The sequence below is a fragment of the Oncorhynchus mykiss genome, chromosome 11 (assembly GCF_013265735.2).
Source record: "Oncorhynchus mykiss isolate Arlee chromosome 11, USDA_OmykA_1.1, whole genome shotgun sequence".
Lineage (NCBI taxonomy): Eukaryota > Metazoa > Chordata > Actinopteri > Salmoniformes > Salmonidae > Oncorhynchus > Oncorhynchus mykiss.
Window position 1 is genome coordinate 50,875,157 of NC_048575.1, and position 25,587 is coordinate 50,900,743.

General features: G+C 44.4%; 1 protein-coding gene across 3 annotated transcripts; it reads left to right on the forward strand.

Annotated features, from left to right (window-relative positions):
• Nucleotides 1–1,232: 1,232 nt before the first annotated feature.
• Nucleotides 1,233–25,362, forward strand: LOC110535051 (adhesion G-protein coupled receptor D2-like). Of its 3 annotated transcripts, none has more exons than XM_021619922.2 (26): nucleotides 1,235–1,748; nucleotides 2,022–2,089; nucleotides 2,352–2,412; nucleotides 2,607–2,852; nucleotides 3,263–3,892; nucleotides 4,997–5,122; nucleotides 5,374–5,468; nucleotides 5,678–5,977; nucleotides 7,038–7,149; nucleotides 7,560–7,694; nucleotides 8,942–9,050; nucleotides 9,256–9,361; nucleotides 9,531–9,586; nucleotides 9,951–10,077; nucleotides 11,507–11,610; nucleotides 11,859–11,961; nucleotides 12,265–12,418; nucleotides 12,893–13,026; nucleotides 13,200–13,315; nucleotides 19,204–19,324; nucleotides 20,083–20,124; nucleotides 20,267–20,320; nucleotides 20,470–20,617; nucleotides 21,846–21,907; nucleotides 22,042–22,072; nucleotides 23,874–25,362. In XM_021619922.2, exons 2-26 carry the CDS (start codon nucleotides 2,045–2,047, stop codon nucleotides 23,879–23,881), a joined length of 3,225 nt encoding a protein of 1,074 aa, XP_021475597.2. In that variant the 5' UTR covers nucleotides 1,235–1,748; nucleotides 2,022–2,044; the 3' UTR covers nucleotides 23,882–25,362. The 3 variants fall into 3 exon arrangements, 2 of the variants coding, with proteins under 2 accessions (XP_021475597.2, XP_036791587.1); XM_036935692.1 differs by having other exon boundaries at nucleotides 1,235–1,706; XR_005034670.1 differs by lacking the exons at nucleotides 21,846–21,907; nucleotides 22,042–22,072; nucleotides 23,874–25,362 and having other exon boundaries at nucleotides 1,233–1,748; nucleotides 19,779–20,124; nucleotides 20,470–20,520.
• The last annotated feature ends 225 nt before the right edge of the window (nucleotides 25,363–25,587 follow it).

Sequence of the window (25,587 nt, forward strand, 5' to 3'; positions counted from 1 at the left end):
ACGTTTTTGAATGGGGATTTAAAATGCCCTATGCATACAGAGACCTTTCCTGAATTCATGCCCCTTTCACACCAACACAATCAAGACAAATCCCTTGATTCATAAACTTCAACCCCCATGTTAAACGCGCAACTTCTTTTGAAAAGTCAAATGACATGAGCCGTCAATACTCCAGTAAACATCATCATGAGTTTCAAGTATTTGCTTGTGTGTCCTTTGCTGCCATCCTGAAGCAGAGGAAACAACTATACCCATTATTTTTGTCAGCTCAGTGTCTGGAGCGAACAGGTGGTAGTTACGTTTCATGCATCAACCTCTAATGTGTTTTACTGCAGTGAGTCAGCAACACTGGGCTTATACTGTTTACACAGAAGGTGGACAGAGACACCTGCTTAGAACCTCATTTATACTCTTCATAAAGCCTGTTGAGATGATTAATAGGCAATGCAGACAATAGATTTTCTGCAATGAACTGAGGAATTTGAAACAATCTGAAGGTGCAAGACGTAGCCTGTTGCACATCTTCAACCCTTCAATACATCTGGGAGACATGCATCCGTTTAAATTGTTCCAAATGCAAACTTGCAAAAGATGGATACGTGGTCAAACCAGTGTGTATGGTCTGGATGAGGGGAGACAGCCGACTTCTGTTCAGGTAGCAGATAAAGGGAGGGGAGAGTTGGCCATTTTGATGCAGCAGCAACAGGCTTTGTGGATCTGGGTCTGTGGTGTGGCTTTCAGAGTGTGGGTTAGTTGGAGCTCGGGGGAATAAATAATGCAGCTCTTTGTCTTCCACGCACGCACGCACGCGTGTGTGTGTGTGTGTGTGTGTGTGTGTGTGTGTGTGTGTGTGTGTGTGTGTGTGTGTGTGTGTGTGTGTGTGTGTGTGTGTGTGTGCGTGTGTGTGTGTGTGTGTGTGTGCGTGTGTGTGCGTGTGTGTGTGCGATCCTCCCGAACAGACAGTCCATACTATTTTGTTAATTTAATATACAGTGCAGGTATGCAGTTTTCTCGCTGTAAATGTGTACAAATCTATACTGTACACTATGTACATCTAAGAAGAAAGTATGTGTAAGTATGTTCTACATATGGAATAAACTACCTGAAATAGATGATGCCAAATCATTTACTTTGGTTGCATTTATTATCATCTGTAGTGAAATGGCATCTCCTTGACTAATGTACTGATACCGTATGTATACAGTCAACTTAAAGGAACTCAGCAGCAGTAGAAGACATTAATAGAAGGGGTGCTGAAGTGTCTGCCACCCTGCTGGTCTTGATGAACTCTCTGTGCCAAACGCTTGACATTGCTTGCGTTAGTAGAGATCTTTTTTTTATGGCCCTATTTGCATGACAAAGTGTGCTTCTGATTCATGGGTGCTGAGGAAGGTGGAGGGAGAGGGGGGAGAAGGCTGGCTGGAGGCAGAGGTGGACTGTTGGACAGAAAGGCTGTGATTTTGTCCCTCCTGGCTGGCAGCAACAGACAGACGCTCCTCACCATGTATGGCAGTGGCTTCTCCACAGAGGCCAGTTAGCCAGCACATGCTGGAGACTGGAGCTGGACACTGGATGAATGGACGGGGCATATGTCAGAGGACACACAGTACATGGGAGTAGTGGTCATCAGGACTTAAGGAGAGTTACAGCAGCCTTGGAGTAACACTGAGCAGTAAGACCTGGAGCTCGAGCAGCCTGAGTCTACAGTAAGCCCAGTTACTCATCACATGTTGCAGTCTGGGTCAGAGGTACCGTTCATATGTGTTAGATAAGGAGTAGCATACAGCTATTTTATTTGACATAGTTCTCTTAGAAATATACCAAAAATATAGTATAGTATCTATCATCTTTCAAATATTGTTTAACCACACGGTATGTGTGTGCGCTTTGCTAGACATTCTATTGTTGAACAGAGCTGAATTTGTCTTTGATATGAAAAGAGACGATTGTATGATCCATTGAAGTAAACCTAAATGTTCCCTGAAAGGCAGAGGCCAGTTAAGCATTGTGTTTTCTTCCAGCTGTGGAACATAGAGAAGTAGAGATGACTGGAACCCTGCTGACTCTGGTTGCGCTCTGTTGCATAGCGGTAATGTCTATTCCTTTCTTATGTAAACTAGGAAATCAACTGGAGAGAGAAACAAGTTCACCATTTTCAGTGTTCTTTTTGAGAAATTCATGCTTTTGTTGGTAGACCTGATACGTTTCAAAGGCTTAACACAGCTATTCATTTGACTGATTATTCTGTTTGTTTCTATTTTGAGATTATTGGATAAATACACATCAAGGATATTACATGTCTATGCCACAGCCAACAGAATAAAGCAAAGTAAATGTTTCCTCTATGGTAGGTGTTGTGTGAATGTGAGCCAACTCAGCCAGGGCTAGACAGAGGAGAGAGGGGCTCAGATGGTGAGTTCTGGAACTGCCAATCACAATCTGATGCACAATGCTTGAAACTCTTTTGTATGCCAAGGCTATTCCATGTTGTTTCCATAGAGATTTGCTCAAAGAGATGACAGAAGTGTTCCTGTAAAGTATAATATCCACATGTGGACTGATCCATGCCTATTTGTGGTTGTGTGTTCCTGGTGTCATATTGACAGAGGGCAGCAGTATGTGCCTGGTCCATCAAACATCAGACTGGGTGTTCCAGCTGGTCAATGTGTCCCTGGCCCTCTCCCAGGCAGGGAGCTTCTGCAGGGGCCAGTTCAGCTCCCTCACTACCCTGGGCCAGCCTGAAGACGAGGAGGGAACCCTGGAGCTCATCAGGCAGGCAGGCCTGCAAGGACCCATGTGGGTCAGAGACCCCAACAGGCCAATCAGCAAGTCTCTGGCCCTTGCCAAACAGTGTGAGTTTAGCAACTTAAACACCTACAGATGTAGGATCATAATTTGATCACTCTTTTGTTGCTGATAATTGTCCTTCACAGCAGGAAACGCAAACTTGTAGTGTATTTGATTTTTAAAAAGGTTACTAAAGTTTGTCATTTCCACTTTGAAATGTCAGACTTGATTTGCCCTAATGGAAAAATTTATCAACCCCTACAAAAATGTCCATTAATTATAATCCACATAATAATTCACATTTCCAATTGCTGCAGGATTGTTTTCCTGCTGTAGAAAACTGGCTCAAATTAAGATCTTACATCTTTATGTCCTGATGCCATATTGCATGATGATCTGTACTTGGGTGTTGTGGGTTAGGCTTATGGTTAGGGTTAGCGTTGAAAGTGATCCCCTCCTGTCTCTACCTGTTCAGATGTGTTGTTCCAAGCCCTGAACTTCCCCAGGGACTCCCAGGAGGGCTACGGCCGTGTCAACATGACATTCCCGGCCCTGCCAGCTGTGAGCGTGTGTGTCCGCGTGCAGTGGGACCCCCAGTGGTACCAGGTGTCCACCATGTACTCCTACGCCGCGGCCGTCTTCACCAACGAGTTCCAGCTGCGCGGGCAGTTGGACGGGGCAGGACGCATCCTGCTGGCGCTCATTGTTCATGGGCAGCACCGCCCCTACAAGGCATCCTTCCCCAACGATGGCGCCTGGCACCACCTCTGTGTCACCTGGCGCAAGACTGGCGGCCACTGGGCCATCTATGTGGACGGGGAGAGGGGGGACATGGGCTCCGGGTCTGACACCCCCAGGGACATACATGGAGATGGCATACTTATCCTGGGGCAGGATCAGGACTCGTTCGGAGGGAACTTCACCGAGCCCTTTGTGGGGAATATCACAGATCTGAATGTCTGGGACACAGCCTTGGAGCAGAGGCAGTTCCATGCCCTGAATGGCTGCTCACCTTTGACCCAGGACGCTATCTTTACCTGGAGTATAGATAATATGACCCGTCACCCAGTGGTCAGAGAGGTGCCAGCCATGCTGTTCTGCCCAGGTGAGACTCCACCTACAGTCACACAGCATTGAGATACCCCTACATAAAATCTAGCTATAATCTGATCAGCTCTTTTCTATTGGTTGATCTTTTGATTCCAGGTTGGTATATTTTCAGTTTTGGTTGAATTGTCAACTTAGTTGAATCTTTGCCATAACTTACCGTCAGCCATATTGTTTCACCTGCCCCTTTGTGGTCTCTTGCTCCTATCGAGGTACTTCCCATTTATGAAGGATTTGCTCACACATAAAATTCAGCTCACGTTATTTGGGTTGCCTCCTGCAGGTTTTGATCAGAATGTTGGTCTTTTGATTCTTTCACATCGCCTTTCAATGATCTTATGGTACGTCCTCTATAGGACTTTCTATGGCAAACCTACAGCCCTTCTTCCAGACCAATCTGTTTCTATTACTCATCCAATACTGAGGCAGTGGTGGTTGTTCCCAGTCTCCCATCAGTTGGTTGTTTGAATCCTTCTGGGTGATTTACCTCGAAAGAGGCCAGTTAACCCAGTGGCTGTCTGCCTTAACACATCCAGGATGTGTCTGAGAGACATACATGGGGGAGAGGAAACTGTTTAGCGTGGTTCACTGGCTAACGGCCATGTGGAGGGCAGAGGGAGGGGAATTCGCGCAAGCATGAGGTCTGCTTTACGAAGAGAATGGAGTTCTACTTAATAGTGAAAACCAATCAAATGTTTAACCGTCATGAAAAATGTCATTGCTGTGTGTAACAAGGGAATTGACTCACAATGGAGGGGCTTTTTGCCAGCATACATTCTCAGTAAAAACACGGTCAAATCAATTGGAAGGAATTGTCTACGTTTTCAAAGGTTGTTGAATATGTGGAATATGAAAGTATAATAGTATTGCACTTGTAAATTGCTATCGATTTCAACAAAGTTATGTTAGGCTACAGCATGCTGAAGTAAACCAAAAACTTAGAGGACTACTGATGTGTGTGTGTGTGTGTGTGTATGTGTGTGTGTGTGTGTGTGTGTGTGTGTGTGTGTGTGTGTGTGTGTGTGTGTGTGTGTGTGTGTGTGTGTGTGTGTGTGTGTGTGTGTGTGTGTGTGCGTGCGTGCGTGCGTGCGTGCGTGAGCAGCGGTCCACAGGCATAGGGAGATGCAGGGCTGCAGGACTCTGGAGGGCTGGTCTAGCCAACAGCTCCCCCTGTATGACTCTGCAGACTGCTCCACCACACTGCCCTTCATCTGCAGGACCAGCAGGGGTGAGTCAACCACTACCTAGACTGCCACGACCTACGACCAGACCATTACTTACATACTGTAACGAACATGGCTCTTTACTGTACACCCATAAGTTGTCTATTTCTGAACAGACTAGTGAAATTCATTTTGCATCACATTAGGGAAACTGACTGAACATTAATATTTGTGACTTTGTACAATGCTAGTAACTACCGTCACCAAACATCAGAGAGGAACCAGGGACTGTCTTTGACGCGACTGTTTCTTACAGAGAGCTATGTTAAGATGAAGGAGTTCAGTGAGTCTCATCGCTCCCATCCTAGTCCCTTCATGCACCACCTCATGCAGATCTCCAATGGAACGCAGGTAAAGACTAATTACTATAAATCATTTGTTGCCTGTCTGGATTAGGACATTTACGGTTTATCTCTAACCTACTCAACTTGACACAGCAATAAACGTTGTTCTGTCAGTTCAATATTCTTGAACCTTGTTTTGGATTTCCTCTCCATCCTCTGCGGTGTATGTGTGGATGCGTGCGTCCCCGCGTGCATCTATCTGTGTGTGTGTATTAGGGCGTGGAGGGTGTGATGGGGGGGCAGCCAGGGATCCAGATGAGCTGGGGTCAGGCGTCCAGTCTGCTCAACATGTCCAGGCAGGCCCTGGAGGACACCAGGGAGGGGCTGCAGCCTGGGGACATGCTGTCCCTGGTCCAGCTGCTAGCGCGGGCTGCAGACGTGCCCACAGACACGGCCGCGGAAGGCAACGACAGCCTTGCCACCATCAGCGCCGGGGAACTCAGCCACACCTTTATCACTGTGGCTGATAGCCTCATCAGCCAGGACAATGCCCCCAAGTGGCAGGCCATCAAACAGGTACCAATCAACTATTCAAATGTATTTATAAAGCCCTTCTTACATCAGGTACCAGAGAGGCAGGCTAAAACATTGTCTGGGATACGGTGGCGGTAGTGCCGCCAAGGTGTTGGGAATATAAACATGACTACTGGAGTGTTTGGTATTTGGTATTTTATTAGGATCCCCATTCGCTGTTGCAAAAGCAGCAGCTACTCTTCCTGGGGTCCACACAAAACATGAAACATGACATCATACGGAGTGTGGCAGAATTATTTGAGCATATCTCCACTAGAGGGCAGTAAGATCAAGTGGATACTGTGAATGAGAAACTGTCAAATGAATGCTTACGCTTGGCTAGATAAGTGTACTTGTACAGAGCACATAGGGTTGAATCTTGATCAAACTTCATCGCAGATACACTAAATTGAATCTGCTCTAGATTGCATCAAAATCTGTCATGACAATAAACAGGTCTAATTTGTATATTGTAAGCAGCACGTTTTCACAGACTATTATGATCTCTGGTCATGTTTAAATGTGTGTGAACATTTTAAGAAGATAATATCCATTATTGTCTTTGTTTAATATTCTTTAAAGGAGCACAGTGAAGTGTGTTGTGCTATTATGGTTAACATATCACATCCAAAACAATAACTCAGACATGTCTAACATTGTACTTCATATAAACCGCAAGTATTGCAAGTCTATGTATCCTAGTGCTAGGCATTTGAGAAGCATTCATATTGTTGCCGAGATTTTGCCTCCCCCATTTCATCCACCTCCCCTCCCCCAGGCCTTTCTACCCTCCAAGGTCACAGCAGTACAGCACAGCCAGGCTGAATGTGGTAGAGCAGCTAGAGGACTGAAACATCCACATAGCAATGCTTCACCCACAGTCTCTGCTCTATCCAATAACCACAGCCAGGAGTCTCCTGACCACCTGACCAAACTCTGGGTCCTAGTTATGGGCTTAATATTCTGGTTAGGTCACATGGTCAGGTGAAACTCCTGGCCCTACCAATGACTAGTGTATTGCCATGATTAAACCCCATTCCCTTATCCCCACCCTGTGCCCCAGGTGGTGAGTGGACCGATGGCTGTGGTCAAGAGCATTGACCGCATGGTGACCAGTCTGAGCACTCAGCTGATGACGGAAACGGACCATCTACTTATCCATAGGTCCAACATCAGTGAGTCACTTAGTAGAGTGCAGTGCATTCTCTAGAATGTTAGTGTGTTCTGTGAGCTGCTGAAAGGCTGAAAGAGCGGGCCGACCATAGAATTAAGCAATGAGGCCCGAGGAGGTGTGGTATGTAGCCAGTATTCCACGGCTAGGTGCTTTTGTTACGCATACAGGCCTTAGCCATGGTATATTGGCCATGAACCATACCTTTAATGACAACATTCCTATCCACAGTGGCTCTTCATCAGGTCCCAGATGGTTGATCGCAAATAGGAACATTTAGTGTCCAGGCCTTTCTGTCCTTTCCATGTTTACTCATTAGCACTTTTTTGTAGGATGTGCTGTTGTTTCTACAACCATTCCTCTTACAAAAGTATTCTGTTCATTCCACTGAGAATGTGTCTTTATGTGATTCAGAACTGGAGGTTCAGCAGCAGAGTCTGGGAGAGGGATCGAGCGGGCCTAAGTTCTGTGGTCCAGACGTAGAGAGCGTCACCAACATAGACTGTATCTCAGTCCCCACGCAGAACATGCAGAATCTCCATGACAACGGTGAGAGACAACCCTGAGAGTGTCCGTATCTCATCTGTACTCCTTCAGCCATGGCCTAGTGCTTTACAGTCTCAACCATGCATTCCGCATTCCAACAGTAAACACCTAGTGAAGAAGGATTCTATTCGAAATACCACACATTTATCAAGCAGTGTTTTATCAGCACATCCCACTGGGCACACCATGTCATTTCAATGTGGATAACTGGGTCATTTTTGGTTGAGATGTTGATGAATGAGATTACAACCTACATTCACCCACTCAAAACTAAAACGTAAAGTTTGTTAAATTTCCAGTGTGTTGTCACCATGCTTTCAACCATCTAAAAGCACGACCAAATTGCAATGGAAAAACAATGTCAGATTGTTGGGTTACTTGTCACCCACTGCACTTTCAACCATGTAAAATCACAGCAAAGTTCAAATGGGAATACAATGTCAGATATTTTGTTTATTTATATAACAGATTCATGTGTTATCACTGTGCTTCATCTAATAGCAAAACTAAATGACCGAGATTGCATTTGAGATGACGTTAAAAGTACATGGTGCAAGTGATCAATGCCTTTCGAGATTCTGCACAGATTATTGCAGCAATTGTGAAGATCTCCACAGACCTGCGACAACCTATCCATGTTATCTTGAACCTCCACACTTTATATGATGACATAAGAAGACATTTATAGTTACAGTAACTTCAAAATGTGGCCATGGAGGTGTTATTTTAGTTTGTAATATAGGCTATTTACTGTATTACAAAAGTAATATTGAATTGTGTTTGGTTCGACAACCTAACCTAATATCAACATTTAACCTCTTAAAGTTCGGATCCTTTTTGTCAATGTAAAAACTGGTTGTCAGGAAGTTAATAGGCAATTTATTTTATTTCAAAAGTGATTTTGAATTGTGTTTGGTTGTCAACGCAACCAATGTAATGTATTTTTAACGAAGATTCCACGTCACAATAAGTTGACAAATGACGTTGAAACAACATCGATTCACCCAGTTCATGCCCAGTGGGATATGTACTAATACAGACCGTATGTATTCATCCATTTGCACTCCCGAGGCCTTGACTTTAGACAACTACTCATTACAATCTATATTAACTGGCTATTGTGAGACATAACGTTGATCTGTGTTTCCACTTACTGCTGCATTGCTAAGCTGTCTAGTGTTCTTAGAAGAGAGAGACACATAGTTTGGTTAGTGGAGATATGGATGTTGATGTTGATGTTGTATGAGCAGGCTTCCAGAAGGTGACTGTGGTCAACACGTGGTACAGTTCCCTGCGGCCTCTTTTCAACGCGGAGGAGAACATCACCATGATTCCCATCGTCACCGATGGCATCCAGAGGTATGGAAGATGATAACTTCTTTCAGTAGTAGTTTTGTTCATGAATGACTGTAGATTTTAATCAGTCCCTTAATAAGAACATTCATTTTCATTTTCCATGAAGACTTTTTTTTTCCATTAGTGCCTACCGAGCATGATCCAGTGTTGATATCCAGTCTTATGTGTGACTACCACCTTATGGCCTGTGCTGTGCTATGTGTGTCAGGTACCTGGGCACCATCCTGGGCTCCTCTGTCATCTCTACTACAGTCCTGGGGGACGGACAGCCTGTCAGCATGGCTGTGCGCTTCCAGCTCCAACACAGATCTCAAGTAAAGACCTCAGTGTCTCACACTCACATGGACTATATTCCTCTATGCACTATATACCTCTGCCTCTTCCACAGAGAATATGATACTGAATATCCCCCTTGTTCTCCTTCATAAGCCTGTCCTTTACCGTGTGTTGTGTGAAATTGTCCTTTTCCATCGACTGCTTTAGAATTCTGCAGGGACCGTGTATGACCCAGTCTGTGCATTCTGGGACTTTGATCTGATGTGAGTATAATGACAGCAAATTCTCAATATGTGCAGCAGGTTGATGTTTATTGGGATGAGTCTTGTCCTGGAGGCAGAACTGAGCGATTTCCTCTAGAGGGCCAGCTGCAAAGTGAAAATTGGCTTTATTGTATAAATGTGCTTTTTGGATTTAATTTAAGATTAGGGTTAGCAGTGTGGTTAAGGTTAGGGTTAAAATCAGATTGTATGACTTTGTGGCTGTGGCTGCTAGTGACCACTCTGCAGAGCTGCCTCCAGAACAACATTCATGACAAAAAACAGTAACCTGCTTATATCTGTAGAAATCAGATTTATTAGTGTAATGGTTACCATACATTGTTATGAAACTGTTGTACCCCTCTAGGCCAGAGGCAGGTGGGTGGTGGTCTACTAAAGGCTGTGAGGTCATCTCTAAACACTACGACTCCACTGTCTGCTTCTGCAACCACACCACCAACTTTGCCCTGCTACTGCAGGTCTATGAAGTCCAGGTAAAGGTCCATTCTACCCTCCACAATTCCCCACATTCCACATTGTGAAATAGTACAATAGAGAACAGTCAACAGACACTTATAGTATGTATAGTTCAGTAGTCATGCCTGGGAACCCCAGAATTATCATGTGACAACTCCAAAACATGTCAAAACATGGGAAGAAACTTTACAATGCAAAAAAATTATTTACTCTTTAAAATAATGTTATTAATGAAAATATTGAATTCATATTTTGATAAACGATTTGGAAACCGTTCTACATGCCAATAAGTTGAATACAGGTCTTGGAGGGAGTTGTCACACGATAATTCCCGGGTTCGAGGGCATTATCGCTGTTATAAAACGGTTATTAATTCAACGTTTGAAATAAAGGCCTCTCGAGTGGCACCGTGGTCTAAGGCAGTGCTAGAGGCATCACTACAGACCCGGGTTCGATCCCGGGCTGTGTCGCAGCTGGCCGCGACTGGGAGACCCATGAGGCGGCCACAATCGGCCCAGCAATTGGATATCATGAAATTGGGGAGAAAAGGGGGTAAAAAATGCATTAAATAAAAAAAAAAATATTTAAAAAGTAAATTAGTTTTTGCATTGTAAAGTTGCTACACAACTGGGCTGGTCGTCAGTAATTTTCTTGTGTTTTGACCCAGTCGTTAATTCTAATCATTCTATTCATTCAATGTTGCTATGCTAAACAAATTATTGGCATGTAGCTAGCTAGCAGAGATTTAATGATGCTGAGAGGGAAGAACTTCAATAAAGAATGATTTAATAAATATCCAATAGGCCACTAGCTGAGCTAACCAAGCTAGTTGGGGATGTTAATAGTGACATTTCCGTTGATGGCACATGAGTGGAAGAACTGTCCATGGTCCTGGCGATGTTTGGTGACAGCCAGTGCATTCCTCTTCTTTCCTGGCACGGGAGAGATTGCATTTGTAAAATAATACATTGTTGAACAGGTCGTAGAGGCAGCCATGTAGGTTTATACAACCCCCGACTGTTGCAAACCAAATAGTAGCATGGAAAAATAGTTTATGAATTTCCTGCCTGTGTTGTGGACAGTGGAGATATGACATTAACACGTTATGGTATTTTTCGGGAGTTGTTGTCCCACAACTCCTGCATATCAGCCAATTACCATCCAGGATCCAAACAACCTGTTTCATAGTTAAGCAATAAGGCCCCAGGAGGGTGTGGTATATGGCCAATTTACCACGGCTAAAGGCTGTTCTTACGCACAACGCAGTACTTTTTCTACCATTGCTGGTTACCAGCGTAATCAGAGCAGTAAAAAAAAAAAAAAAAAACGTCATACCCGTGGTATACCACGGCTGTCAGCCAATCAGTATTCAGGGCTCGAACCACACTCGAACCACCCAGTTTCTAATCTCAGTTTCTAACCTACCCATGTGTGTCTGTGTGTCAGAGGAGTCCAGAGAGTGAGAGAGCCCTTCAGGTCATGACGTTCATCGGCTGTGGAGTGTCCTTGTGTGGCTTACTCTTCACCTTCATCCTCTTCTTTGCTGTGGGGTGAGTGGTGCCCTGCTCCAGCGAAGAATCGACTAGCTTGTGGAGGCTACAATACATCTGTCTGTTTGAATGATTCACTCTGTCCCATACATCACTTCTCTTTACTATGCTGAGCAGACAAACTGCTGCTGTGTTTCCTATGACTGTATAATGACTGACTCACAGTCGGTTTGTCTGTATGTTGGTCTGACCTTGATCATCTCTCTGTGTCCCTCTCCACTGTCTGGCCTGGTGTGGTGTGGGGGCAGAGTTCCTAAGTCTGACCGCACCACTGTCCACCTGAACCTGATCGTGGCTCTGGGGATAGCTGAGCTGCTGCTGATGTGCAGTGACTGGGCCTCTGCTAATGAGGTGGGACTCTTTACATGACTGTGTCTGTCTTTAAACATCTCACTCTCTGTATATGGTCATGGGTACTATGGACTAGAAGAGGGCACAGGGTCAGTTGTGTCAGTGATCCAGGAGTCTGTAGGCTTTTAGCTGCTTCTGTCATTGAATGTATGATAGGACTCCATTCTCTTTTCTGGATTATAGTACTATATGTGCATTACTTTCTATTGTTTTTGAGCCCGTGCCACCATGTAAGAGTAAGTGGTGGACAGATATCTATGGCGATGGGAACCATGTCAATGCCATGTCCCTCCTGTCCACTAGGGGGCATGTCTGCTGGTGACGGCCCTGCTGCACCTCTTCTTCATGGCCTCCTTCTCCTGGATGCTGGTGGAGGGGCTGCTGCTGTGGAGTAAGGTGGTGTCTGTCAACATCAGCGAAGACCGCCGGATGAAGATGTACTACGGCATTGGCTGGGGTAAAACACCATGCAGAATCACACCTCACTCCGCTAAGATATTCATTATTAAATGATACTATACAATGTTCCCATACATTCCACACAGGACTCATCCACTCACATAAGACCTTGGCCTATATGCTACAGTACATAGAAGCCTTGTTTGGTAAGAACACGGTGCGGTCTGGAACACCACTCATCTAGACCAAAGGTTGCGTTCCTACTGACCCCATTGAAGTGTGTGTGCATTCAAAAGCTTAACACACTCATGATGATGTTTTCTAAGATGCCCAGATATACCAACCAGCTGTCTGAGGTGTTCACCTGTTCAGACTAAATAGAATGGCTGGGGAATGGACAGTTGGTGTCTTCTGTAGTCCCTGGCCCTGTACCACAGCAATGTAAACTCTCTTCACTAAAGACATGCATGTGTTGTATGAATATAAGAGAATTGTTGAATTAAAAGCAATAAATATTGTGTTATTTTTGCAGGTCTGCCTGTTGTGATTGTTGGTGTAACCTTGACGATATCCCTGGACAAGTACAAAGCAGACAGTCACTGTTGGCTCAATGTCGAGACTGATATGATTTGGGCTTTTGTGGGACCTGTTCTTTTAATCTTGGCCGTATGTAGCTTCACTTCACTTATTTACTGTGTGCGTGCCTGTGTGTGCGTTTCTGTGTGTGTGTGTGTGTGTGTGTGTGCTTGCATGTGATGTTTACTAATGTGTCATACATGTGTCATACGGCAACAATATGGCATGTCCATCGGTTGTTCTGAGACTTTGGGTACTCCTAGGTCAATGCAGTGGTGCTGTGCCGTGTTGTCATGGTGACGGTGTCCAGCGCTCGTCGTCGCGTAAAGAAGCACACTCCCAGTTCAGCATCTAAACTCCACACCTTTGACCTGACCTGGTGAGTCCCCACACTATAGCCCATTCTCTCTCTCTCTCTCTCTCTCTCTCTCTCTCTCTCTCTCTCTCTCTCTCTCTCTCTCTCTCTCTCTCTCTCTCTCTCTTTCTCTCTCTCTCTCTCTCTCTCTCTCTCTCTCTCTCTCTCTCTCTCTCTCTCTCTCTCTCTCTCTCTCTCTCTCTCTCTCTCTCTCTCTCGATATACATATATATATAAATATATACAGTGCCTTGCGAAAGTATTCGGCCCCCTTGAACTTTGCGACCTTTTGCCACATTTCAGGCTTCAAACATAAAGATATTAAACTGTTTTTTTTTGTGAAGAATCAACAACAAGTGGGACACAATCATGAAGTGGAACGACATTTATTGGATATTTCAAACTTTTTTAACCATTCAAAAGCTGAAAAATTGGGCGTGCAAAATTATTCAGCCCCTTTACTTTCAGTGCAGCAAACTCTCTCCAGAAGTTCAGTGAGGATCTCTGAATGATCCAATGTTGACCTAAATGACTAATGATGATAAATACAATCCACCTGTGTGTAATCAAGTCTCCGTATAAATGCACCTACACTGTGATAGTCTCAGAGGTCCGTCAAAAGCGCAGAGAGCATCATGAAGAACAAGGAGCACACCAGGCAGGTCCGAGATACTGTTGTGAAGAAGTTTAAAGCCGGATTTGGATACAAAAAGATTTCCCAAGCTTTAAACACCCCAAGGAGCACTGTGCAAGCGATAATATTGACATGGAAGGAGTATCAGACCACTGCAAATCTACCAAGACCTGGCAGTCCCTCTAAACTTTCAGCTCATACAAGGAGAAGACTGATCAGAGATGCAGCCAAGAGGCCCATGATCACTCTGGATGAACTGCAGAGATCTACAGCTGAGGTGGGAGACTCTGTCCATAGGACAACAATCAGTCGTATATTGCACAAATCTGGCCTTTATGGAAGAGTGGCAAGAAGAAAGCCATTTCTTAAAGATATCCATAAAAAGTGCTGTTTAAAGTTTGCCACAAGCCACCTGGGAGACACACCAAACATGTGGAAGAATGTGCTCTGGTCAGATAAAACCAAAATTGAACTTTTTGGCAACAATGCAAGACGTTATGTTTGGCGTAAAAGCAACACAGCTCATCACCCTGAACACACCATCACCACTGTCAAACATGGTGGTGGCAGCATCATGGTTTGGGCCTGCTTTTCTTCAGCAGGGACAGGGAAGATGGTTAAAATTGATGGGAAGATGGATGGAGCCAAATACAGGACCATTCTGGAAGAAAACCTGATGGAGTCTGCAAAAGACCTGAGACTGGGACGGAGATTTGTCTTCCAACAAGACAATGATCCAAAACATAAAGCAAAATCTACAATGGAATGGTTCAAAAATAAACATATCCAGGTGTTAGAATGGCCAAGTCAAAGTCCAGACCTGAATCCAATCGAGAATCTGTGGAAAGAACTGAAAACTGCTGTTCACAAATGCTCTCCATCCAAACTCACTGAGCTCGAGCTGTTTTGCAAGGAGGAATGGGAAACAATTTCAGTCTCTCGATGTGCAAAACTGATAGAGACATACCCCAAGTGACTTACAGCTGTAATCGCAGCAAAAGGTGGCGCTACAAAGTATTAACTTAAGGGGGCTGAATAATTTTGCACGCCCAATTTTTCAGTTTTTGATTTGTTAAAAAAGTTTTAAATATCCAATAAATGTCGTTCCACTTCATGATTGTGCCCCACTTGTTGTTGATTCTTCACAAAAAAATACAGTTTTATATCTTTATGTTTGAAGCCTAAAATGTGGCAAAAGGTCGCAAAGTTCAAGGGGGCCGAATACTTTCGCAAGGCACTGTATATACAGTTGAAGTCGGAATTTGACATACACCTTAGCCAAATACATTTAAACTCAGTTTTTCACTATTCCTGAAATTGAATCCTAGTAAGAATTCCATATCGTAGGTCAGTTAGGATCACCACTTTATTTTAAGAATGTGAAATGTCACAATAATAGTAGAGAGAATGATTTATTTCAGATTTTCTTTCTTTCATCACATTCCCAGTGGGTCAGAAGTTTACATACACTCAATTAGTACTTGGTAGCATTGCCTGTAAATTGTTTATCTTGGGTCAAACGTTTCGGGTAGCCTTCCACAAGCTTCTCACAATAAGTTGGGTGAATTTTGGCCCATTCCTCCTGACAGAGCTGGTGTAACTGAGTCAGGTTTGTAGGCCTCCTCCGTCGCACACACTTTTTCAGTTCTGCCCACAAATGTTCTGTAGGTTTGAGGTCAGGGCTTTGTGATGGCCCCTCCAATAGCTTGACTTTGTTGTCCTTAAGCCATTTTGCCACAAGTTTGGAAGTATGCTTGGGGTCATTGTCCATTTGGAAGATCACGGGGGCATTGTCATGCTGAAACAGGAAAGGGCCTTCCACAAACTGTTATCACAAAGTTGGAAGCACAGATTTGTCTAGAATGTCACTGTATGCTGTAGAGTTAAGATTTCCTTTCACTAGGACTAAAGGTCCTAGCTGGAAACATAAAAACAGCCCCAGACCATTATTCCTCCTCCAACAAACTTTACAGTTGGCACTATGCATTGGGGCAGGTAGCGTTCTCCTGGCATCCGCCAAACACAGTTTTGTCTGTCGGACTGCCAGATGGTGAAGAGTGATTCATCACTCCAGAGAATGCCTTTTCACTGCTCCAGAGTCCAATGGCGGCAAGCTTTACACCACTCCAGGCGCCGCTTGGCATTACGCATGGTGATCTTAGGCTGCTCAGCCATTACACATGGCGGCTGCTCAGCCATGGAAACCATTTCATGAAGCTCCCGATGAACAGTTCTTGTGCTGACATTGCTTCCAGAGGCAGTTTTGAACTCAGTAGTGAGTGTTGCAACCGAGGAGAGACAATTTTTACACCCTACACACTTTAGCACTCGGCGGTCCTGTTCTGTGAGCTTGTGTGGCCTACCACTTTGCGGCTGAGCCGTTGTTGCTCTTAGACGTTTCCACTTCACAATAACAGCACTTACAGTTGTCTAGCAGGGCAGATATTTGACTAACTGACTTGTTGGAAAGGTAGCATTCTACTGGCAATGTTTCTCTATGGAGATTGCATGGCTGTGTGCTATATTCTATGCACCTGTCAGCAATGGGTGTGGCGGAAATAGCCTAATCCACTAATTTGAAGGAGTGTCCACATACTTGTAGTGTATCTCTTCCCCTCTCTCTCTCTGTTCTCTCCCTCTCACCCACTCTCTCATTGACGCTCATCCACTCTCCCATACTCTATCTTATCATCTCTTTCATCCACTCACTTGTCCTCTCTTTCCCTGACTCTCCTGCTCTCTCACTCACAAACACACGTGTCATGAAAACGTAGGACACATAAATTGTATTTCGAGCCTGACTCAACCCCAACATCCAACCCTTGGTGGCTTTTCACGGTATGCTTTATATGTGTGAGATACAATGAGACAACTCCAGTGAGGGGTGAGTCAGAATGAGTTTCCTTTGAAGCGCAATGGAGTAGGAGGTTTTCAAATCCACAAGTGACAGATCCACACAGACAAACTGAGCAGAGAGACGGTGACTGTGTGAGAATGAGGTAGTTTTTAGTTTGAAGTAGTGGGAGTTGTATGGGCCTTATCAGCCTACCACCTGGTCCGAGAGCGAGAGAGAGAGAGAGAGAGAGAGAGAGAGAGAGAGAGAGAGCGAGAGAGAGAGAGAGAGAGAGAGAGAGAGAGAGAGAGAGAGAGAGAGAGAGAGAGAGAGAGAGAGAGAGAGAGAGAGAGAGAGAGAGAGAGAGAGAGAGAGAGAGAGAGAGAGAGAGAGAGAGAGAGAGAGAGAGAGAGAGAGAGATTTTCACTGAGCTCATTGTCTGCTTAATGTGGACTCTAAACAGGGACCAGGGCCTAGGGTTCAGTCCTGGCTACCTGCGGAGACAAGATAAATACATGTGTATTGTACTGTTGATCTATGAACGCCAAGAGCATATTTCATAATAGATTTATGAAATTCTATTTTCTGTTTCATTCATCGCCTGTTCATTTGCTTGTAAAGAGAGTGAAGGAGTAAGCAAGTCATCTCTGCCCCCTCCGCAGTCGATCTGTTCCCTGTAAGAATGTGATGATGTCACAACATTAGAAGGAAGACTCAATTGAAAAAGAAAAGAAGAGGAACTGCTCACTTTGACCTTGTGGACATAGTTCAGTGTGAACTCAATCTCAAGGCCCCTGTGCAGCAAGACGACGGCAACAGCAGGTTGAACAAACAACCTCACAAGGCAACATTAAAGTTATTTCACGTATAAGCATATAACAGATTAAAGGGATCATTGTAAAGAACGAAGAGCATGGCTGCAGTGTCCTGTGAACTTTTCTGTCTATGTGAGGATGAATACATGATGGTAATGTTTGTGCTCCAATGCCATCGAAGGTCCTCTGTGTATTATGCTTTTTGTTGCATTTCTTTTGATATTAAAGGACAGGTTCACTTTTTTTTAACCAAATCTGTATTTTGGATATAAATGGTATGTATAGACGGGTTGGTTGTTTAGTAACTATTAGTTTGTTGACAACATGTAAACTACATTTTGTCTCTGACAAAACATACAAATAGTTTCACAATGAGCACTTCTCTCAAATACATTGTTACAGTTGTTGGTTAGCTAGCTAGTGAATTTGAGCCATATTAGCATAGACATGACATCAGTCAAAACACCTCAAAACATTACACAGTGTCAAGAACAAGATAAATCTACCTGAAATGAGCCACCTACGATTCTCCACATGGAAGATTCTTGTCATTGTTGCTAGCTATCTGGCCATGCAGAATCCCAACAACACACAGCCTTTTGCCTCATTGAAGTGCACGCATCGTTTTCGTGACGTTTTCCAGACACCAGCAATAGACTTTCTCATGCTCGTTCTGCAGTTGCAGGGGCACAGAGAAAACATGATCAAAGGCTCCAAAATCTGCCAAATACTTAAAAAAAAAAAATGATACCCAAAACATTTATCTGGACACTTTAACATGCCCTTTACTTCCAAAATACATGTTTTACCTGTCCTTTAAGCAGGACAGAATGGCTCTTACACTCCTTGAGAGGAATTTATAGAAGGGAAAAAAACATTTAAAGTCCTAACTTCCAAATCAGAGCATATACAGTGAGTGGACAAAACATTAGGAACACCCTCCTCATATTGAGATGCTACCCCTTTTGCCCTCAGAACAGCCTCAATTTGTCGGGGCATGGACTCTACAAAGTGTCGAAAGAGTTCTACAGGGATGCTGGCCCACCATTCTTGATACACACGGGAAACTGTTGAGTGTGAAAAACCCAGCAGAATTGCAGTTCTTGACACACTCAATCCGGTGCAATTGGCACCTACTACCATACCCCGTTCAAAGGCACTTAAATCTTTTGACTTGCCGTTTCACCCTCTGAATGGCACACAGACACAATCCATGTCTCAACTGTCGCGAGGCTTCAAAATCCTTCTTTAACCTGTCTCCTCCCCTTCATCTACACCGATTGAAGTGGACTGAACAAGTGACATCAATAAGGGATCATAGTTTTCACCTGGATTCACCTGGTCAGTCTATGTCATGGAAAGAGCAGTTGTTCCTAATGTTTTATACACTCAGTGTACATATTATTATTATTATGTGACATTTTGAAAAACTTATACGGAATTTAAATTGAATCCAGTCAAATCAAGTATAGCTGTGGTTTTTCCAAACCATTTAATTGTGTGCAGTTATGCAGGATTTTCACTTAATATAAGCGTGCAGGTTTGCGTACGTCAGTGTGTGTGTGTTCATATGGGTTGGTGCGTCGTGAGTGTGGGTGTTTTCACTATACTGACAGTATGACTTCTGTAGGGCTGTGACACGACCAGTCCTTATTCTACTGCCAGTGCTGGGCCTGACCTGGCTGTGTGGAGTCCTGGTGCACCTCTCCATGGTGGTGGCGTATGTCTTCATTGCTCTCAATGCCTTTCAGGTGAGCAAAGCACCCATAGAAAGATCATTGTATGTAATTGTTTCAAGAGAAACTGAGAGTGAGAGAGACACAGAGAGGAGGGAGGTGGGCTTGCTGTAGATAAGCAGAGTTGGGCTGCAGCAGGTCCAGTGGAGTGGTGGGTGTGGTGTGGCGTGCGTGTGTGAGTGAGTGAGTGCGCGTATGCGTTTGTGTGGGGGAGAGGGTGGCTCAGAGTGGGCCTTTGAAGGACAGGTCATGGCAGGGCTCCGGGGTTCTCCAGGCTGACCCATCGCCAGATTTACCTCCACCTCCCTTCCCATCATACCCCTGATAAGCCCTGTAAATCAGCTGGAGGTACTCTGGACTTCCCCTCTATTCCTCTCTCTCTCGCTGCCTCTCTCTCTTTCACTATCTCTCTCTCTCTGTATATCTCTCTCTCTGTTTTCCTGGCTTTCTCTCTTTCTCTTTCTCTCAGGAACTTCAAGCACGGTTGTTAATTAATGTGAATGAGCTGGCCGCTGGCCCCGGAGTACCCCTCAAAAAGATGCTAGTTAATTTAGATTTACTGAGGTTTCATCCAGAAGAGAGGGCAGAGGAGATAAACCTCAGTCTTCCTCACCAAGCAGGAAGAAGTTGGTCATCATCGTACAATCAGGGACTTCTATCTACACAGCCTCATCAACAAGTTGTCTAACTCACTAAAGCCAGGATAAAGCACATATTGTAGGTAGTCTACAGCCATGGGTAATATATTATTGTCTGTCCTTCCCTTTCTGCAGGGCCTGTACATATTCTTGGTGTATGCGGTTTACAATAGTGAGGTAGGTTTTCAAAGAACTCTTTCAGCGAGGCTTCTTTCTCTCCGAATGTGGTTGTCCATCTGTGGCATGCCAACCACTTGACGCTGCCAAATACGTCAGTGGGTGTACAAGCTATTGATGGTATTGTCTGCTTTTCTTAAAGGTGAGGAATGCCATTAAGAGGATCAAAGAGAAGAGGAAAGCCTTGTCTTTCACGGTGAGCCAAAAAGCATACAGCGACATCCTTACTAACATTTTCATGTTCCAACTGGAGAAAAACACTATGGCAATTCAGTAAGCACATGCTTTGAGTCCACAATCAGACAGCTTCATCTAAACAGTTCCACGCATTTTTATTGGTTGTAGAACTGTTCCCAGCCAATCCGCTTCCTGCCATCCCAGAGGGGTCCGGCCCAGTCGTGGACACACAGTCTGCCCCGTCCCTCCAGCCCAGAGACCAGCGAGACCTCAGGCCCCGGCAGCACCACCTCTACCTCACTGGTCATCAAGAACGGTAGGAGAGGCAGAATAGGGTGGGTGGACCTGGGGCTGGAGTGAGGCATGGACTGTGGTGGGTTGGGTCAGGTTAGATGGGTTTGGGTAGTGGTGGGTTTGATTGGGTTAGGATTGGGTAGTGGTGGGTTGGGTTGGGATTGGGTAGTGGTGGGTTGGGTTAGGATTGGGTAGTGGTGGGTTGGGTTGGGTTAGGATTGGGTAGTGGCAGGTTGGGGTGGGTTAGGATTGGGTAGTATTGGGCTGGGTTGGGTTAGAATTGGGTAGTAGTGAGTTGGGTTAGGATTGGGTAGTGGTGGGTTGGGTTAGGATTGGGTAGTGGTGGGTTGGGTTAGGATTGGGTTGGGTTGGGTTGTGGTGGGTTAGGATTGGGTAGTGGTGGGTTGTGGTGTGGTGTGTTAGGATTCGGTAGTGGGGGTTGGGTTAGGATTGGGTAGTGGTGGGTTGGGTTAGGATTGGGTAGTGGTGGGTCGTGGTGGTTTAGGATTGGGTAGTGGTGGGTTGTGGTGGGTTAGGATTGGGTAGTGGTGGGTTGGGTTAGGATTGGGTAGTGGTGGGTTGTGGTTGGTTAGGATTGGGTAGTGGTGGGTTGGGTTAGGATTGGGTAGTGGTGGGTTGGGTTAGGATTGGGTAGTGGTGGGTTGTGGTTGGTTAGGATTGGGTAGTGGTGGGTTGTGGTGGGTTAGGATTGGGTAGTGGTGGGTTGGGTTAGGATTGGGTAGTGGTGGGTTGTGGTTGGTTAGGATTGGGTAGTGGTGGGTTGTGGTGGGTTAGGATTGGGTAGTGGTGGGTTGTGGTTGGTTAGGATTGGGTAGTGGTGGGTTGTGGTGGGTTAGGATTGGGTAGTGGTGGGTTGTGGTGGGTTAGGATTGGGTAGTGGTGGGTTGTGGTGGGTTAGGATTGGGTAGTGGTGGGTTGTGGTGGGTTAGGATTGGGTAGTGGTGGGTTGTGGTGGGTTAGGATTGGGTAGTGGTGGGTTGTGGTGGGTTAGGATTGGGTAGTGGTGGGTTGTGGTGGGTTAGGATTGGGTAGTGGTGGGTTGTGTGGGGTTAGTATTGGGTAGTGGTGGGTTGTGGTGGGTTAGGATTGGGTAGTGGTGGGTTGTGGTGCAAGGCGGTTAGTTGAGTCATGCTGTCTGGATATTACACTCAGGTGTTCTACACCACCTGACATGAATTCCATTAATACCAGGAGAATAACTGGTGGGATTTTGCCTTTTTGTCTTTCAGAGAGTTATGGAAAAGAAAGTAGTTTTGTGAGCTTCTCCTTGAAACCAGCATCAGGAAACCAGGTATGTTTGGTATTATGCATCTAAAGAGCCCATATCCACCTATTAGGCCGACGATCACTCCTAAATGGTTCATTGTGTATTTGAGAATGCTGCTCCATCTCCAACACATAAATATGTCTGTTTTACTTTCCCAGGTGGTTCAACTGACTGCTTTCAAGCCTTCAGGTAATTTCACAATTTCCTTGACAGTGAATCTGACTTAAAAATTCTTAAAAATCTAACATGCTGACCACTCCGCTCGCATCGCGTGCTTCGCAAAATAAATGTACACATACAGTACATGTTATTCAGTCATTTCACCCACACTGCTAGCATGCGTCAACGAGTGTCTGCGTAGCCAGGCGTTAAAAAAGAACTCGGTTCTATTTGTGACGCTTGATCCGCTGCAAGTCCCGCCTCTCCCATCTCATCATTGGTTTTTCAGAGCATGTACCCACGTGGGTGATTGAAAGATGAACTGAGGTCTACACTCCAGTCCAGTTGGTAGTGGTAATGCACCTTAAAGTTGGTTGCCAACCACTATATAAAGTCCAAAGAAGAAGAAGCGTGAAGGAGGAGAGATTAATAGAAACAAACTCAGTTTACACTTTTATCTGTGGATTAATTGTCGGAGTAGTGAACCTTGTGCATTTCAGGTAAAATAACAACCCAATGTTTATATCCCAGGACAAATTAACGAGCAACAGCAAGCTAGCTAGCTAAATTACCATAAATGTTTAATGCATTTCAACCTGTCCCCAAATTAATATAGTTGGTTCAGAGTTAGTTTTGATATTTCAACTTGCGTGTCCTGATCGTGTCTGGTGTAGGGGTCTGGTCAGCATGTAAACTGTTGGGGGGAGGAGGGGGTTCTAAGCTGACACATGGAATTGTTTTAAGATGGTCATACTATGGATCATTTAGCTATTTGATTTAGAATTTTAGGACCCCTTTAGTTATTAAAAAAATATATATAAAAAATGATTTGAGAAAATATTGAATTTGGCCTTTAATAGTAAAGCCCAGAGAAACGCATTGAATAACACATACATAAATGGGAAAAACATGTATCATAACAAACAAACCTTTGATGTGTTTGTCCTATATCTCAGAAATATAAGAAAGGTCAGGAAATATTTGTAGTTTGTTTTTTACTCATATTTAACCCTTTATTTGGGGTAGTCACAAAACAATTGTCATACTTCCATTCATTCTTTTAAACCAGTACCGGTAACCAGGTGAGAAACACCGCTCTGGCTCTGCCACCGTTCACCGCAATGCGGAAGCACGACATCGGCGGACGCGGTGGATTGAGACGCAACCAATGCAACAAAAAATGTTACTCACCGGTGCGTCAATTGACTCTTGGGTTATTCAGCTTGGTTTATTAAAGATGATGTGGCTGACACACATAGAGTAAGGAACCAGGCTACATTGCTGACAATTCCGTCGTAATTGAATTCCCTTCAGTTAGTATCTTTTCTTCAGATTGAAAGTATTTTTTGACTGGACTATTACTTTCCCTACATGTAATAGCATCAGGTGTGAGTTATGTAAACATATGGGCAGCTCTCTTTGGCTCGTTGAAGTGGGCCAAGTCACTTCACCATGTGTCTAATCATCAGAAAGGTTGAAGGCTTTTTTTTCTCTGTTCCTTTTGTTTGTCAGAACATTGGGAGACCTCATTTTCCTCATTAGTTAGACAATCAGACTACAGCCGATCATCCACTCAAACACCTGCTCCCACAGAGGGACTGTTTCACACGCACGCACACGCACACAGACAGACAGACACATTCAATCCACCCCAGAGGTTCTGTGTTGGGACAATACTGAAGGTTTTGTGAGGTCTAGTCTGTAAGGATTCAACCATTTATGGATGTTCTGTGTAGTTTCCTTTTTGCAAAGAAAGGAACATGTATTATATTAGACATAAATAATACGATGATAGAATAATACATGTTTTGTTACTCTTCTGTTACTACAGGCTGCTGATGGAATTGGACACCAAGGCACATGTATCATATAAACTGGTGGAAAGAAAGAAGAATTGCACAGTGAATATCACAAACAGATACACACAATAGATGCATCTACTCTCATACACATATAGAAGTAGATAGTGTAAATAGACACACACGCGCACGCACGCGCGCGCGCGCACACACACACACACACACACACACACACACACACACACACACACACACACACACACACACACACACACACGCAACCTACATACAGAATTAAAGACTCAAATATGTACTCGCAAGCACGCAGGAAGCGTATTTTAGGAGGACAGCTCCTCCTCCGCAGTGCCCCAGGGTCAGGAATCATCTGCTGTTTATGAAATGGCTGTTTTACAGAGGCAACACAACGTTTGTCGTGTGCATGTAGATTTCAGTTTAATTTTCTGTTGGAGAGTGGCTGATCACACCTTCAGGCTTTTTTACAATAATATTTGTGTGTGTGTGTGTGTGTGTGTGTGTGTGTGTGTGTGTGTGTGTGTGTGTGTGTGTGTGTGTGTGTGTGTGTGTGTGTGTGTGTGTGTGTGTGTGTGTGTGTACTTTTTGTTTTTACAGACATAACTAGACAGTAGTTATCACTGTAAACTGGATATAAACCTTTGAATCTAGGATTAAAGGGTTTTACTACTGTAAGAAATCATATGACCAGACAACAAGATTTTGTTGTCAGTGTGAGAAAGTGGATAGTAGGATGACAGATCATCTCATAGATCAACAGTATTAGATAGTAGAGATCGGCTGCTGACTTACTGTGGACTGACTGGGCAGCCCATAAAGAGACTTTATGAAGCCTATCACCTGTTGTCCACCTACTGTATCACCAGACAACCACTATGTGTATTTGAGGCTGTGCTAGTTGCAGCTTGGCTGTCTCCCCAAGACTTTCCTCCCTCCCCTGGCCTCCCCTACCTTACAACCAGCAGCAGAAATCCTGGCCTCTCCCTATCTCCACTACAGGAAGGTGCGCTCTGAACTGAGACACATTATTCACTACAGCTCAAATGGTTGCATGAAATGATTTAGATCCCACAGGGAATATACTGTTCTTTCTCGTTTGATGTAATTTTATACTGTTATGATATTTGGGGGGGGGGTTAGTGTTAGGACAGATAAGCACACTACCAATCACTTCCACACCTCATGCCCAGGGGGCAGGAACTCCCTGGTTCAAGTGCTCAGCCAGGAAGTCTTGTGGATCCTTGTTAAGTGTTGATTGGAAACAAGAGTGAGCCAGCTTGCAGAGCAGTGAGGCTGTTGGGTTTTCTTGGTAGCCATGTGCACCCTTGACTTTGTTTAGAATTATTTTTTGGTCATGTTTTTTCCTTTTTGTATATATTTATTTTCATCACCTCTTTGAACAATCAAAGTGGTCATGTAGGAGCTGCCCCTGGATCTAAGGTTGCTGTCTCCTGGGTACATGTACATACAACACTGTCCTCATGCACTGATTTCTCACATATATACACATCTTAAATTAGGTTAGAGACCAGTTGACTAGACCTAAGACCCCTATACTTAGCGAGTGCAACAGTATTAGCATGCTAGTTCATCTGTTTCGTGACAATACATTTTAAGATTTGTATGAAAACGATAGGTTTTCCAAAGCCCTTATACTTTGTTCCTCAAAAGTATTGTTTAATTACTGTTAATGGCCTCCAATCTTTGTGCCCT